The sequence below is a fragment of the Ruditapes philippinarum genome, unplaced genomic scaffold, assembly GCF_026571515.1.
Source record: "Ruditapes philippinarum isolate M1 unplaced genomic scaffold, ASM2657151v2 ctg1313_1_1_1_1, whole genome shotgun sequence".
Lineage (NCBI taxonomy): Eukaryota > Metazoa > Mollusca > Bivalvia > Venerida > Veneridae > Ruditapes > Ruditapes philippinarum.
In genome coordinates, this window is record NW_026855660.1 from 93,784 (window position 1) to 105,744 (window position 11,961).

Here is an 11,961-nt window from a genome sequence, read left to right on the forward strand (position 1 = left end):
GTCAACAGTATTGTCCCATTAATATCGTTTGAGACATGTGACGGCTTTAAAGCCACTGACCTCCAGTGGCTAATGAAAAATGAATAAAAATTCAAGTAAAGTAAATATGATCTGTTGGTTTATTGATAAATCATCATCACTACACCTTAATTGATGAAGAATGTTGACAAAAGCGTTAATATATCGGGTTTTTCTTTTCCATAATCAACTACGTTACTAACGCAGTAGCCAATATAAATAGGAGTTTTTTTCGTCATTGAGTAGGCCCTTATCACATATCAAGCTTAAGGTTAAATCGATAAATTGGTTATCATATATATGAAATAATTAATCAATTATAATTTTAGGGCCATGAATTACTACAAATATAAAAACAAAAGCAATTATTGGTATCCCTATATGTTTGATAAAATCCCGGATTCCGTGCGTTCCGGAGCACAGGTTGCGATATTGTCCTGTACGATCACGTGATACTAGAAAAAACCCGGAGGTATAATAAAAGAAGGTATTTCCCGTGGGTAGAAAAGCGAACCGTTTGTTTTCAGAGCAATGATGTTAAAATATGAACATTTTGAAGTGTCATTTCGTTTTCTTTCAACAATATAATGTTTTTGAGGGGGGAGGGGGGGTTAAAATATTAGCAAGACGGCAGTTTTTCTGCTATCTTCTGGAGGTCAGCTGCTTTAAACTCATTGGCGACCATTCTTGGTGTTGTGTTTGTGATATTATATACTTAAAATGTCACATTGAATGTACCATAATCATTGCCTAATCAATAGTTGAATACACCTTTTGAGGTTTCTAAATACTGAATATGATTTCCGTGTTCAATAATTCAAGCTGTAAAGTGGGGGCGTGGGTAGCATGCAGTTAATCATTGTCGTTTATGAATAGATTTTATCAACTGTGTTTGCAGCATTTTCAACTTGTATTAACAGCCATTCTCCAATCAGTTGTCCTTAGTTTTGGTTGAAAATCTTGTTTTCACGTCATAATTTGTGCCTTGTGGCGACTGTAAAAGGTCATCAGGTCCTTTCAATCAGAAATGTTACATGTCCGATCGTTGGAGAAAAGAAGGATAGCCATTTTTTGTTTGAGGTATAATTCTTCAAAGTTCAGGTGTTTATTTCTTTTTTTTTGTAGCCCCAATATTCTTGCTAAATTTTTCATTTGATGCGTGTCTGTGAAACAAGGCTTCGTTTGCTCAGATATATCTTTTCCTTTAACATATTTTATTTATTCCTTATTGTATCACGTTGGTAGCTTGTCATTTCTTGACGTTGGTACCACATGCCGTTTTTCGTGAAATGGCGTAATGAAGATTCCAAAACCATTGCCGTTTTTAATTCTTAATTAAACGTCATTTTAATTTTTAAATGATGACTTCCTTTGATACAACTTGCCTGCATTAAATCTGGCAGCAATGAACTGTTGAAATCAAATCATCTTTCTTTTTTTTCAGTTTTTATTAACCGACTCTATGATTTAGTAAAATATTCAAATAACCCTAGATCGTTTTGGACAACATATCAAGTATTTTGTGTCTTCATCTTCGAACTGTAACGCTCAATGCAGCATTCCTTTAGAATCTTGGAAAGATCTTTTCCTGCAAAAATTGTTGTTTGAATTTTAAAAAGGAATACTTCCAAAAGTAGAGGACTTTATTTGGATCCGTGATTTGGGACAAACGAAATCAAGGATCTTAAGTATTAAGCATTTAGGAGTAAGAATTTAGCGGTGTAGCACTTTATTAATCAATAATTAAAGTTGATTCAAGCTCTTGTATAAATGGCAATAGTGCTTTAGGTTTAGCACTTATTTAAAGAAATATATACATGAGTTTTGATAGCATAATTTGATAGCATAATGACAGTATGTGATAGCCAGGCTTGCTGCATTACTAGTATTTTAATACACAATTATATCAAGATTGTTTACACATTTATATAGTATCATTTTAAACGTAAGTCATTATTTCACTAAGATAAACGTAAATATGACAAAATAGTTTGGTATCTACGACTTAGGACTTAGATTTGTCGTTTGAACTTAATTCAGTCTCCTCAACCTTTTGTGTATCCGCCCACGTCAATCGTCTTGTGCTTGTGTAGTTTGTGTTATATAAATAACCTCTCGACTTTTGTTTACAGCATATGCAACGCTTAAAAGCAGCAATAAATGACTGGCGAAAGCGTCTGTTCATGAAACAATATGTTATAGGGTTACAGCATGATGACAGATAGGATAAGACAAACATAAATGACCATACAAAACTAGATATATTGTCTCTGATACTTTCATGGTGAAAACTTTTCCAGGTTTGCACAGTGTATAAAGGAGACCAGCAGACAAAAAACTCAATCACCAGGACAAATAACATCCTGACTACACGTAGTTTTGCTTCCCGGCTTTTTTCTTGATTAGATTGTCGTATAATTCGCGTTTGATCCAATTTTGTTCTTTTGGGTGTTGATTCCTCACTACTACATGGACTAATTTCCTTCATTTGTATAGCAAGATAATTCCTTTCACCATTTCTACTAAAGTTTTGAGCATTTTCGTTCTTTAATAAGCTTGTTCGCGTAGAACCTCTGTATTTCAATGTCACCATTAAGGACGATTTTGAAACACCACCATTGCTATATCCTGTGATAAAAATATCGGATAATTAACTGAATAATTTTACAATCATTAATAACATTTTTGAGTAAGAAAATGAACAGCGTCGTGAACAGCGTCGAAGACGGAATATAATCTATCATGATATAGGAATGTTTTTGCTATCCTAACGTTTATTTTTTTACGCATAATGATCTTTTACCGCAGTAGACTGATAAATGAATGTATAGATGAATGTTGTTTTCATGTAATGATACAGACACACGCGTGTATATAACTTAAAAATGTGTATTCACTATTTAGAGCCAGTGTTTACTATTACAAACATTTAATGTGAACTATATAGCATATCCGATAAAAAAACGTATAAGTAACAATAATCATTATCTGACATACCTTTGCTACATTCAGCAGGGTCATCCATGCTGATTCCAGCACAAAGCGTAGCCATAATCTTTGTATAAGCACCAGTCATTAAACAAAGTGGTATAAATAGAAGTATTACATCAAGGAATACTGTATATGCCTTTTCTAAGTCCTCATTTGCCCAGTCTTCCCGACATGCATTCAATCCAGGTCTGATGCGAATATATCGAGTTGAAACTGCTATTGGAATAACTATAATCAATGCAAATACCCAGCAAACTGCAATTATTTTATAGGCATGGGATAAAGTCTGCCATTGTCGTGAACGAAGCGGTCGGCAAATTGCAAAATAACGCTCCAGCGATATGGCAACAAGTGTAAAACAGCTTGCACCAACTGACACACCTAAAAAACAAACATATAAAGAGATATAATAAAAACCGACTTATAGCAATTCAATTCAATTAAATTCATTCATAATTTAGATCAATCTCGAAACTTTTTGAATCATATTTATTATTATAAATTCAAATAAAATTCTTTTTTCTCTTAATGTGTATATATTGGTTCTATTTGTTCTACACATCTGTTTCTATTTAAATACAAATTAAAAATATAAACAATGTGTAAGAATATTAAAATATTTTATCCGAAATGACTTTTCATGATCATCATTTTAGATGATCTTTATTTAGATGATTCAACAATCTACAATCTACAGAACTCACTTTAAGTTTAGTACTACAAATAATATTTAACGTGTAAACAATTTAATTTGACAGTATATCCACATCTGGCGTACAATGACTACATGGCGTACAATGACTATAAAATTACCAATTATATAAATAAAGATGAAGTGATCATATATAAAATGTGAGGAGAAGGTAATTTTAAAGATATTAATGTGAAAGATTCCTCTTTGCGTGAAACAATACATTAAGAAATGTGCTCAGTTTATTTAAACTATTTATTTATCTTAAATTTTAACAGTAAAATATGAATCAATGAAATAACAATTACGGATTAACTTACTAACAAAAATGAAATAAAAAAGAAAGGTTACATACTAAAATTAAGAAATAAAACACTAAAAAGTGCAGGATATGTGACATAAAATCAATAATGTTAACACCCAATAGAATCTTTACTAGCGCTAATATTATATCCGTTTCAGTAATTATTGTTCGCTGGACGGATAGAGGATGCAATGAACAAGAGAATTCTCATGTAACAAGTGTCTGATTAGATGAAATCTTTATTTCCCTATGCTGTGCTTCTATAATAAAATATTGCTGTGCTATAATGTCTAGTAGGAATGGTTATAAATTTACGAACGTAGACTGTAACTAAAAGTGAATAAAATGGCTTCGCACTTTCTTGCTATGTGTGTACGTGCTTAATCATAGTGAGCTCACGTGTGAATCGGGGAAAAAACTAATTAAAACAAACAATACCGATGACTGTCCACGACTTTCGATACAAGACAAATCAGATAATAGATGTTTTAAATACTAGTGATATAAAAATGAACATTCACTTTGAACAAGTATACATGCTAGTGCATTTGTTCTTGCAAACTCAAGTACTATTATTAAACATTTACACATGAAATGGCAAACAAGGCCTTAACTGATACACCGTCTGTCTTTGTTATCTAAATTACATAGTTTTGCTAAATTGAAATTAAGATTAAGCAGAAATAAAAAAAATATACTTGAAATAAAAAAAAACAATTTCTGAAAACAGACAGAGAAAATTTGTTCCATCCAAATAAGTTCATATCAAATACTTGTCTTTAACAAATATCGAAAATACAATAAGGTAGTAAACACATGTACACTTGCATTATGTGTGAGAAGATAATTAATTTTCTTTAGTTAAATTAATAAAGCGGCTGTCAGTATGAATTGTGAATCTCGAATTCTTAAATAATGACGAATGTGCAGTTGTATGATTTAGGGTTTTTTTTTCAAAAGCAAAACGATTAAACATGTGTTTATTACAATGAGGTTAATGACAACAGATGGAATTGGTATGCAAGAAACGTTGTTTCATACTAAATTAAGTACCGAAATTAGTTAATAAGGCAATATTGAAATAGATATGTTTAATCACCCCCCAAACGTAATTACTTTCGGAGAAGAAAGATGAATGTCTTTATTTTAATTTTTGCAATACAATCATTTATGTACACTTGGGGCAGACATACTAAAACAAAATGGTAAACAATAGTTATATTCATCAGATGTCTTGTATCTTAAACTTCAAAAATTAAAATTAATATTATTGAGCAATATACCTTCTACTTCAACATAAATACATTTTTAAATTGTCTGTTATAACGATTGACATGTTTAGCTGAAGTATTATTACACTAATGCTACTATTATATAAGATCTTTTATGGCAAGACATTAAATTTTCAGTGTTGATCATTAGAGTGTGTATCAATATGATTATTAACATACGCACAGTATTAAATAAGGACTTCTGAAATTAACAGTTTTTCATATCCATTAAAAAAACTATACATTCATATAACAATTAATCTGTATTTGAATGTATCGTATATAAAACAATTACTTTTACCCCTTTGTCTCATATTACAACACATTTAATTGGGGGCATGATAAGAACGAACACAACATTGTACAAAAAAGCAATTGTTGTTCAAGTGTTGCGTGATCATATTGTAGATATGTCTATAAAAGAAATAAAAGCTAACATGCTTGGTGAAACTGATGAATTTGAAATTGAAAAACTGCAAAAGTGTCCATAAAACTATATGCTATATATATATGACTTGTTGTTGATATTGATTATTCTTTGAAGCATTAAAGAAGTATACGAATCCAGAGGTAATTGATTATTAGGAGATAAATTGGATATCGTGCTTCTATTCAGTCTTACACTTACAACAGTTTTATTTAATCGAGTGCTAAACCACTGAAATTTGTGTTATTATTCTTTCTATCATTTTACTAGGTTAGATACGCTGATGATGACATAAGCTTATTGAAATTTAAAAGCAATTTGTAAAAATTAGATAATTATTATATAATGCATTTAGCTTCCATTAGATAAATCTTGGTCCTCATTAATGAGAATTTGCCCCACTGGAAGTAAAAATCTCATAATTATGCTCTTGCACCTAGTTGAAGCAAATTTTATTATTCTATATTCATACTATTGTGCATTAGTGACTGCAAATGAAAGACAATATAAGTTTTGAAAAAATACTTAAACCAATACTATTACAGAATCCCCCTTAAGGTTGTGAATGGCAAATTATCAGAATGCAAAAGTTCACACTTCTGTGAATACATGTATATAACATTAAAAATTATAATCAAACACCTTCTGTCACTAGAGTGTGTCTATTTGCAATGATTCTTAACGAAAGATCTAAAGATATCATTCAATAAGTATGTTTTAACTCTAGCCCGTTATCCCGCGTACTTCACGGCCATTTTTAAATAAATGTCTTTCAATGACAACTTAATCAATTTGATATTTTGGTTCAATATTTTGTGGTTTAAATATTGGCTTGTACAATTCATGCATACAATTTAATTCACTCAATTCAATGATATCCTTCATATGGACATTCTCTGATTGAAAACAGAAGGAAACCAGAGATATCAATTCAAACGAGGATAAACTGCTTCTACTTGCATAGGTCATTTCGAAATTTCATCAAAAGAATATATCACGAACACTGAACATAATCTACTAAGTGTACCAGAAGTTTCGGGATTTGTATTATTTTTTAATTTGATGTCACGTGAACTTTATTGGTAGTCTCGACATTTTGAACAAGACTTATAGAATATCATTTGCTTATGTTGAATAAGCTATTCACTAGAGAATTAATGAAAAATCTAAAAGAAATGTAAAATATGTATTGGGAGAAAGATCTCAAGATCTTAAAAAATCCCAGAAATAAACTAGAAAGTTTGTTCCCGATACCCCCTTTTTGACGTGTATATGTTTCAGAAAGATCCTTTATATTTTTATACTGATTTTATGTAGGCCAATACAATTCACTGATATCAGTTTGTACTTTTATAATGACCAATTAAAATCTTTTTATTATGTTTATCCCTGAAGAATTTAACAAGAAGTCAAACCGTTCTCAGACAAACTTCGTCCGAAATAAACAGTTGGAATAGACTCTTTCTGCGCATTAACAAAGCTGCATAAAATTGTAACGAATTTTCTGCCTTATTGCAGGAATATAAAATAAAATTGAAATATATATTCGTAGCTCTACGTCACCGCCTTGAACAATGACAATGTTAAATTTTGTTCTGGAATTCAAATCAGCATTTAGTGCAAAAACACAAGTCTTAATAAATCTGCGATTTTTTTTTAATTCCAAAATGTACCCATTTTCATGTTTAAATGAATTCTGCTTAAGCCGGTGCTAGGGGGCGTAGACGGTAACATGCCATTTCCAGTACGGTCCATGAACAGGCTCAATCAAAACCGACTCAGCAACATTTTCAGTTTTGCCGGGTTGGGCGTGCTTTATGGATTGTCTAGTTCTCTTTTTTAATAATCAATCTAAATAAATTAAATTATTGATATTTTAGATAATTAATATTAAAAAAAATATTTACCGGTTCTTAAATATTTTGAGCTAATTGTATGTATAGGTAAATAATTGCACTAACCTTTCTAAAAACAATATTTTATGTTTTCGATTTATATTATATAAATACTCAAGGTAATATATACTTATGATTAAAACGGAGTCTCATTAATGAAGTTAACTACCAATATCACCTTTCTGTAATTTATGAAACACATATGCATATTTGTAGGTCTACGATAAACAAAAATGTACTCTTACCTTGTGCGTATCGTATGGTTATGCACATAAATGGTCCGAATATAAAGTTTCTAATCATAATTGGTACGAGAGTGAAAGGCATACAGAAAACTGCAAGGAGAAGGTCACTGATTGCTAAGTTCAACAGGAATACGTTAGTCACTGTCCTCATTCTTTTATTTTGCACCAATGTCAAAATAACAAGACCATTTCCAATCACTGCTAGGATGAAAATTGTACTATATATCCCTATTGCAATATTCGTAGAAGTATCATCATCACCATGAGTTACCCTACTAATATTATTTAATGTATCGTTCTTCATTGTCCTGTTTTCAATATATTGAGACATTTTTTTCGTTTATTAGAATAAAATTACAAACTCTGATGAATGATGCAAGTTTTTAAATTACTGAATTTGAAATATCTAAATATTGCATTTACTTCTCCTGTCGATTCAAAACTCATTTAATACATTCCGTTTGTATTTCTTATTAAATACTTCCATGTTGTTTCCTCTTGAGACGCAATCAACAAATTGATTGTCCGTTTCAATGTCATCTTGATCCAGCTTATACTGCTTCTAGACTTTTGCCAATCAACGCTAATTTCATGTCAAGGGGCCTTCTTGTTGTCAAAGAAAATAAATTGAAAATAAGTCACTCTTTATTTAGTAATATTTTCTGTGTACAAATCGGTAAAATGCCATTCTCCGAGTAGAGCTATCAAAGTGATAATAAATTGCCAGTCAATCAGAATATCTGAAATGTAAGACAAGATAAAAGAAAATGAAAACCTTTGATAAATTAGTAATTTTACAAGAACAATTTGAATAGCTGAGTTAATTTGTTTAAATACGTTTTGACAGTTACAATGGAAAACACTTATTTCGTTACTCTTGTCTACTCTTATTACTCTTATTACGATATTTGTTTTATTTAATCATTACTAAATAATTTCATTAAATAAATAATATCTTCTTAGTCATTTAGATCGAAAAAAAATGATTCAGTAATAGTTTTACATTGTAGATTGATTTTTTATATAATATTTGATCGGCATATAAGGTCATTTATGTAAAGAAAATTGGTCAAATACCACAATGTGTACTAAGAGATATTCAAATTTAAAACAAATGCTCATTATCTTTTAACTTTTTCATTTCGAAGAATTTGTTATGAAAATGATTCAATCTTACTTGAATAAAGCACTATTCATAAACATTAATGTATAATTAATTATTTATAAAGAGAAGTTGCAAGTTCTTGTAGATAACAATATGGTTCTCTCTTATTTAGCATGGTTGCAATGCCACTGGCAGAATGTTGTGTGAACAATTAAACAGCAATAACATTATTGAACTCGTATATCGTAGTTTAGACATATATGAGATAATTTTTATCCATCATAAAAGGTTTGATGTATTTTATAGATCTATAGATCTATTTATATTTTAAAGAAATAAATATAATAAGTGTTATTTATTGTGCATCAATTGACCCTATTTATATTTTCTAAAGCTATCTTTAAGAAAAAATATAATCATTAAATTACTATGTTTTAGTAATAATTTTTTATTAACTGAATTTATTTTTTAGCAAAAACTGCGCAATTTTCTCTGATTATAAAAAAGATTTGCACATTGCTCAAAGTGAGCTCTATAATTTTAAGATAAGTAAGAAATATCTTATAAAAGAAATGAAATTTTGTTTACTTAAAATTTCAAATCCATTTAATTTAAGAAATTTGTATAAACAGATTCACTGCAATATAAAGATACATAATTCTATTTCTTACTTTCTCGAAATATAATCCTTCTCTAAGTAGGTAGCTGAAAATTTCATTTCTTCTTCCTTTTGGTCTCCTTTCTTGTAAAAATGGATATTAATATAGCACCATATCTTAACGTGGAAGCATGAAAAGATCAAAATCCTGCGAACAAAATATTTCCAATAATAGCGTTCAAAAAGCCTTTACAGAAATACCAGTGCTCTGTGAAGAATTCCATTCTGTCAATATTGTAAAACGAACAGATGAACAAGAGTTTTATAGCGGCCGTATGGATTGGTGTTGGAATTATTGAACTTGAGATCGTTAAAGCAATCATGATATTGAAGAACATTTTCTTACCATCATTCAATGAAATCAGAATAGGCACACAACTTTTTGTCGCAATTTGTATAAACATACCTCATGATATTTCTGATAGAAGGTTATCCTTCTTGTGTTGATTTACATTTACTTATAAGATAGCAAACCTTTTTATCCTTTTTAGTTACTTCAAAATATCAAGAGTAGCATTTTGTTTAGTTAAGCTATGGTCAACGCCATATGAATACATCTGCAGATTCTGAATTAAATACAATTTTTATACGGTTGTGCGATAACTGCTATTATGATCTTATAAAACTTTATAGTGTGTGTTATCATTTAATCTTTAGGTTTTGATTTCTTGACAGCTGCCTGCGATGTTCAGGCTTTAGGCTACTATTTTCCCTTTTACTTTCATCATTTTTACTTCCGTCCATTGATTTCTAACATACTTTTCAAGAAATGGTATGGACATTTTACATTGGCGGTTCGGTGATCAGGTCTCTATTCTGCTGATGATTATCAATTTAAGAGTTAATATTATTTTATTAAGATATTGCATTTTTTCTTAAACTAAACCGGTGCAAGCTGGCGCAGACGTAAGATTTATTCAAGAAAAGTCTCGACAAGCGATTTTAGATTTCCGTAGAAAATACGTGCCTTGCATAACCACTTAGTTTGCTTTAAGGTTTTGTGATACCGGCAAAGCACTTTTTAATTACACTATTTGTATGGAAATGCCATTGTTAATATTCGTCGTAAATGTATATTTACGTAATGCATATTACTCATTAATAAACTGCTAATTAGTCATTTTAGATCGAATCGCACCGGAAAATATATTCAGAAGTGATGAATATCTTGAAAGATTTTCTTGATTATATCCGCTGACATTAAGTATTTCTATGTTAGAAATAAATCAATCCTTTTTAAATAAAGTTGTAAATGTTTTACGCTACCGAAGGAAACCACAATGCATCGAAACTTAAATCGTCGTTTTTACGGTGTGCAGTGATATTATGAAGATGCTCACACTCAGAATATTGTGTGACGTTTTTTATGAAGAAAACATGGTTCACGTACTAAATGACATTTATGAAGTAATAGAATTCAAGTTTCCATCTGCCAACTTAAATTTCTTATGGTCCTTTTCGATTAAGATTTCGTTTCTTTTTGGCTATTTTCCGGCGGCCCTTTTGTTGGGGAAAGTGTTCACCAAATGCCACCCTTGTTACACACCCTTCCTTGTTGATCTTATTTTTATATATTGTATATTTTCCGAAATTTCTATACGATTTGATGATGGTCTAGACCAAACATTAAAAACAATGCAACGCTTTTTACCCAAATCGGGCTGAAAATCGCACTGAAAAATCGATATCTAATTTAATTTCTTACTTTATTTCTTTATTATTCGTTGCAGATGTTTCCATATAAAGTGTTTCATTTGAACTTAATTATCTATCTAAGAATTTTAAATTTTATATTTGAAGACTTTTTGACCTCAATGGAACCAACTTGGCGCCGGAAGACGTGAGAGAACAAACAACTACTTGATTTTGTTCAATTTCTCCCGAGGTATTTTTCCTTTCAAGAAGCTTTTACTCTTTATGAACTCAAGATTGGGGTATTGTAGTGTCAATTTGAATTTACTAGTGGAGATTTTTCATGTCAGGAATACACGTTATGACTGAAGAAAATTACATACAATTATATTATGATACTTTAGTGCTTGTAATGTTAATTATGAACTAATATTTAAGAAGTTGATGATTAATTTATGATTGTTTCATTTAAAAAATATTTAAGTTTAAACGATTAAAAGAATAAAGTTTTAGAAGTAGTCAAAGCTGTCATTTTAGAAATTTGCCACTTACTTTATTATAAATAAACATACTTGCAACGTTTTGAACGTGCTGAATATTTTAAATTTCGCTTTTTATTGTCAAAATTCAATCTCTTTGTATAAACGAAAACTATTTTGCTTAAACAAGTGTAAAGTATAGATTAGTGTTTGTTACATGAGCAAACATTACATAAGGCTAAGCA

The 11,961-nt window shown here is 30.1% G+C and overlaps 1 protein-coding gene across 1 annotated transcript; it reads right to left on the reverse strand.

Annotated features, from left to right (window-relative positions):
• Positions 1–1,746: 1,746 nt before the first annotated feature.
• Positions 1,747–9,818, reverse strand: LOC132744056 (cholecystokinin receptor-like). The gene is made up of 4 exons (XM_060732663.1): positions 9,619–9,818; positions 7,843–8,582; positions 3,016–3,390; positions 1,747–2,646 (listed from the first exon to the last, which is right to left on the reverse strand). The coding sequence occupies exons 2-4, from the start codon at positions 8,171–8,173 to the stop codon at positions 2,024–2,026; spliced, it is 1,329 nt and encodes a 442-aa protein (XP_060588646.1). The 5' UTR covers positions 8,174–8,582; positions 9,619–9,818; the 3' UTR covers positions 1,747–2,023.
• Between the last annotated feature and the right edge of the window lie 2,143 nt (positions 9,819–11,961).

Coding starts and splice junctions, on each gene's coding strand:
- LOC132744056 (XM_060732663.1), bottom strand. CDS start 8,173: ATGTCTCAATATATTGAAAACAGGACAATGAAGAACGATACATTAAAT. Junction 3,391..7,842: donor AACCATACGATACGCACAAG/GTAAGAGTACAT, acceptor TTTGTTTTTTAG/GTGTGTCAGTTGGTGCAAGC. Junction 2,647..3,015: donor CCCTGCTGAATGTAGCAAAG/GTATGTCAGATA, acceptor TTTTTATCACAG/GATATAGCAATGGTGGTGTT.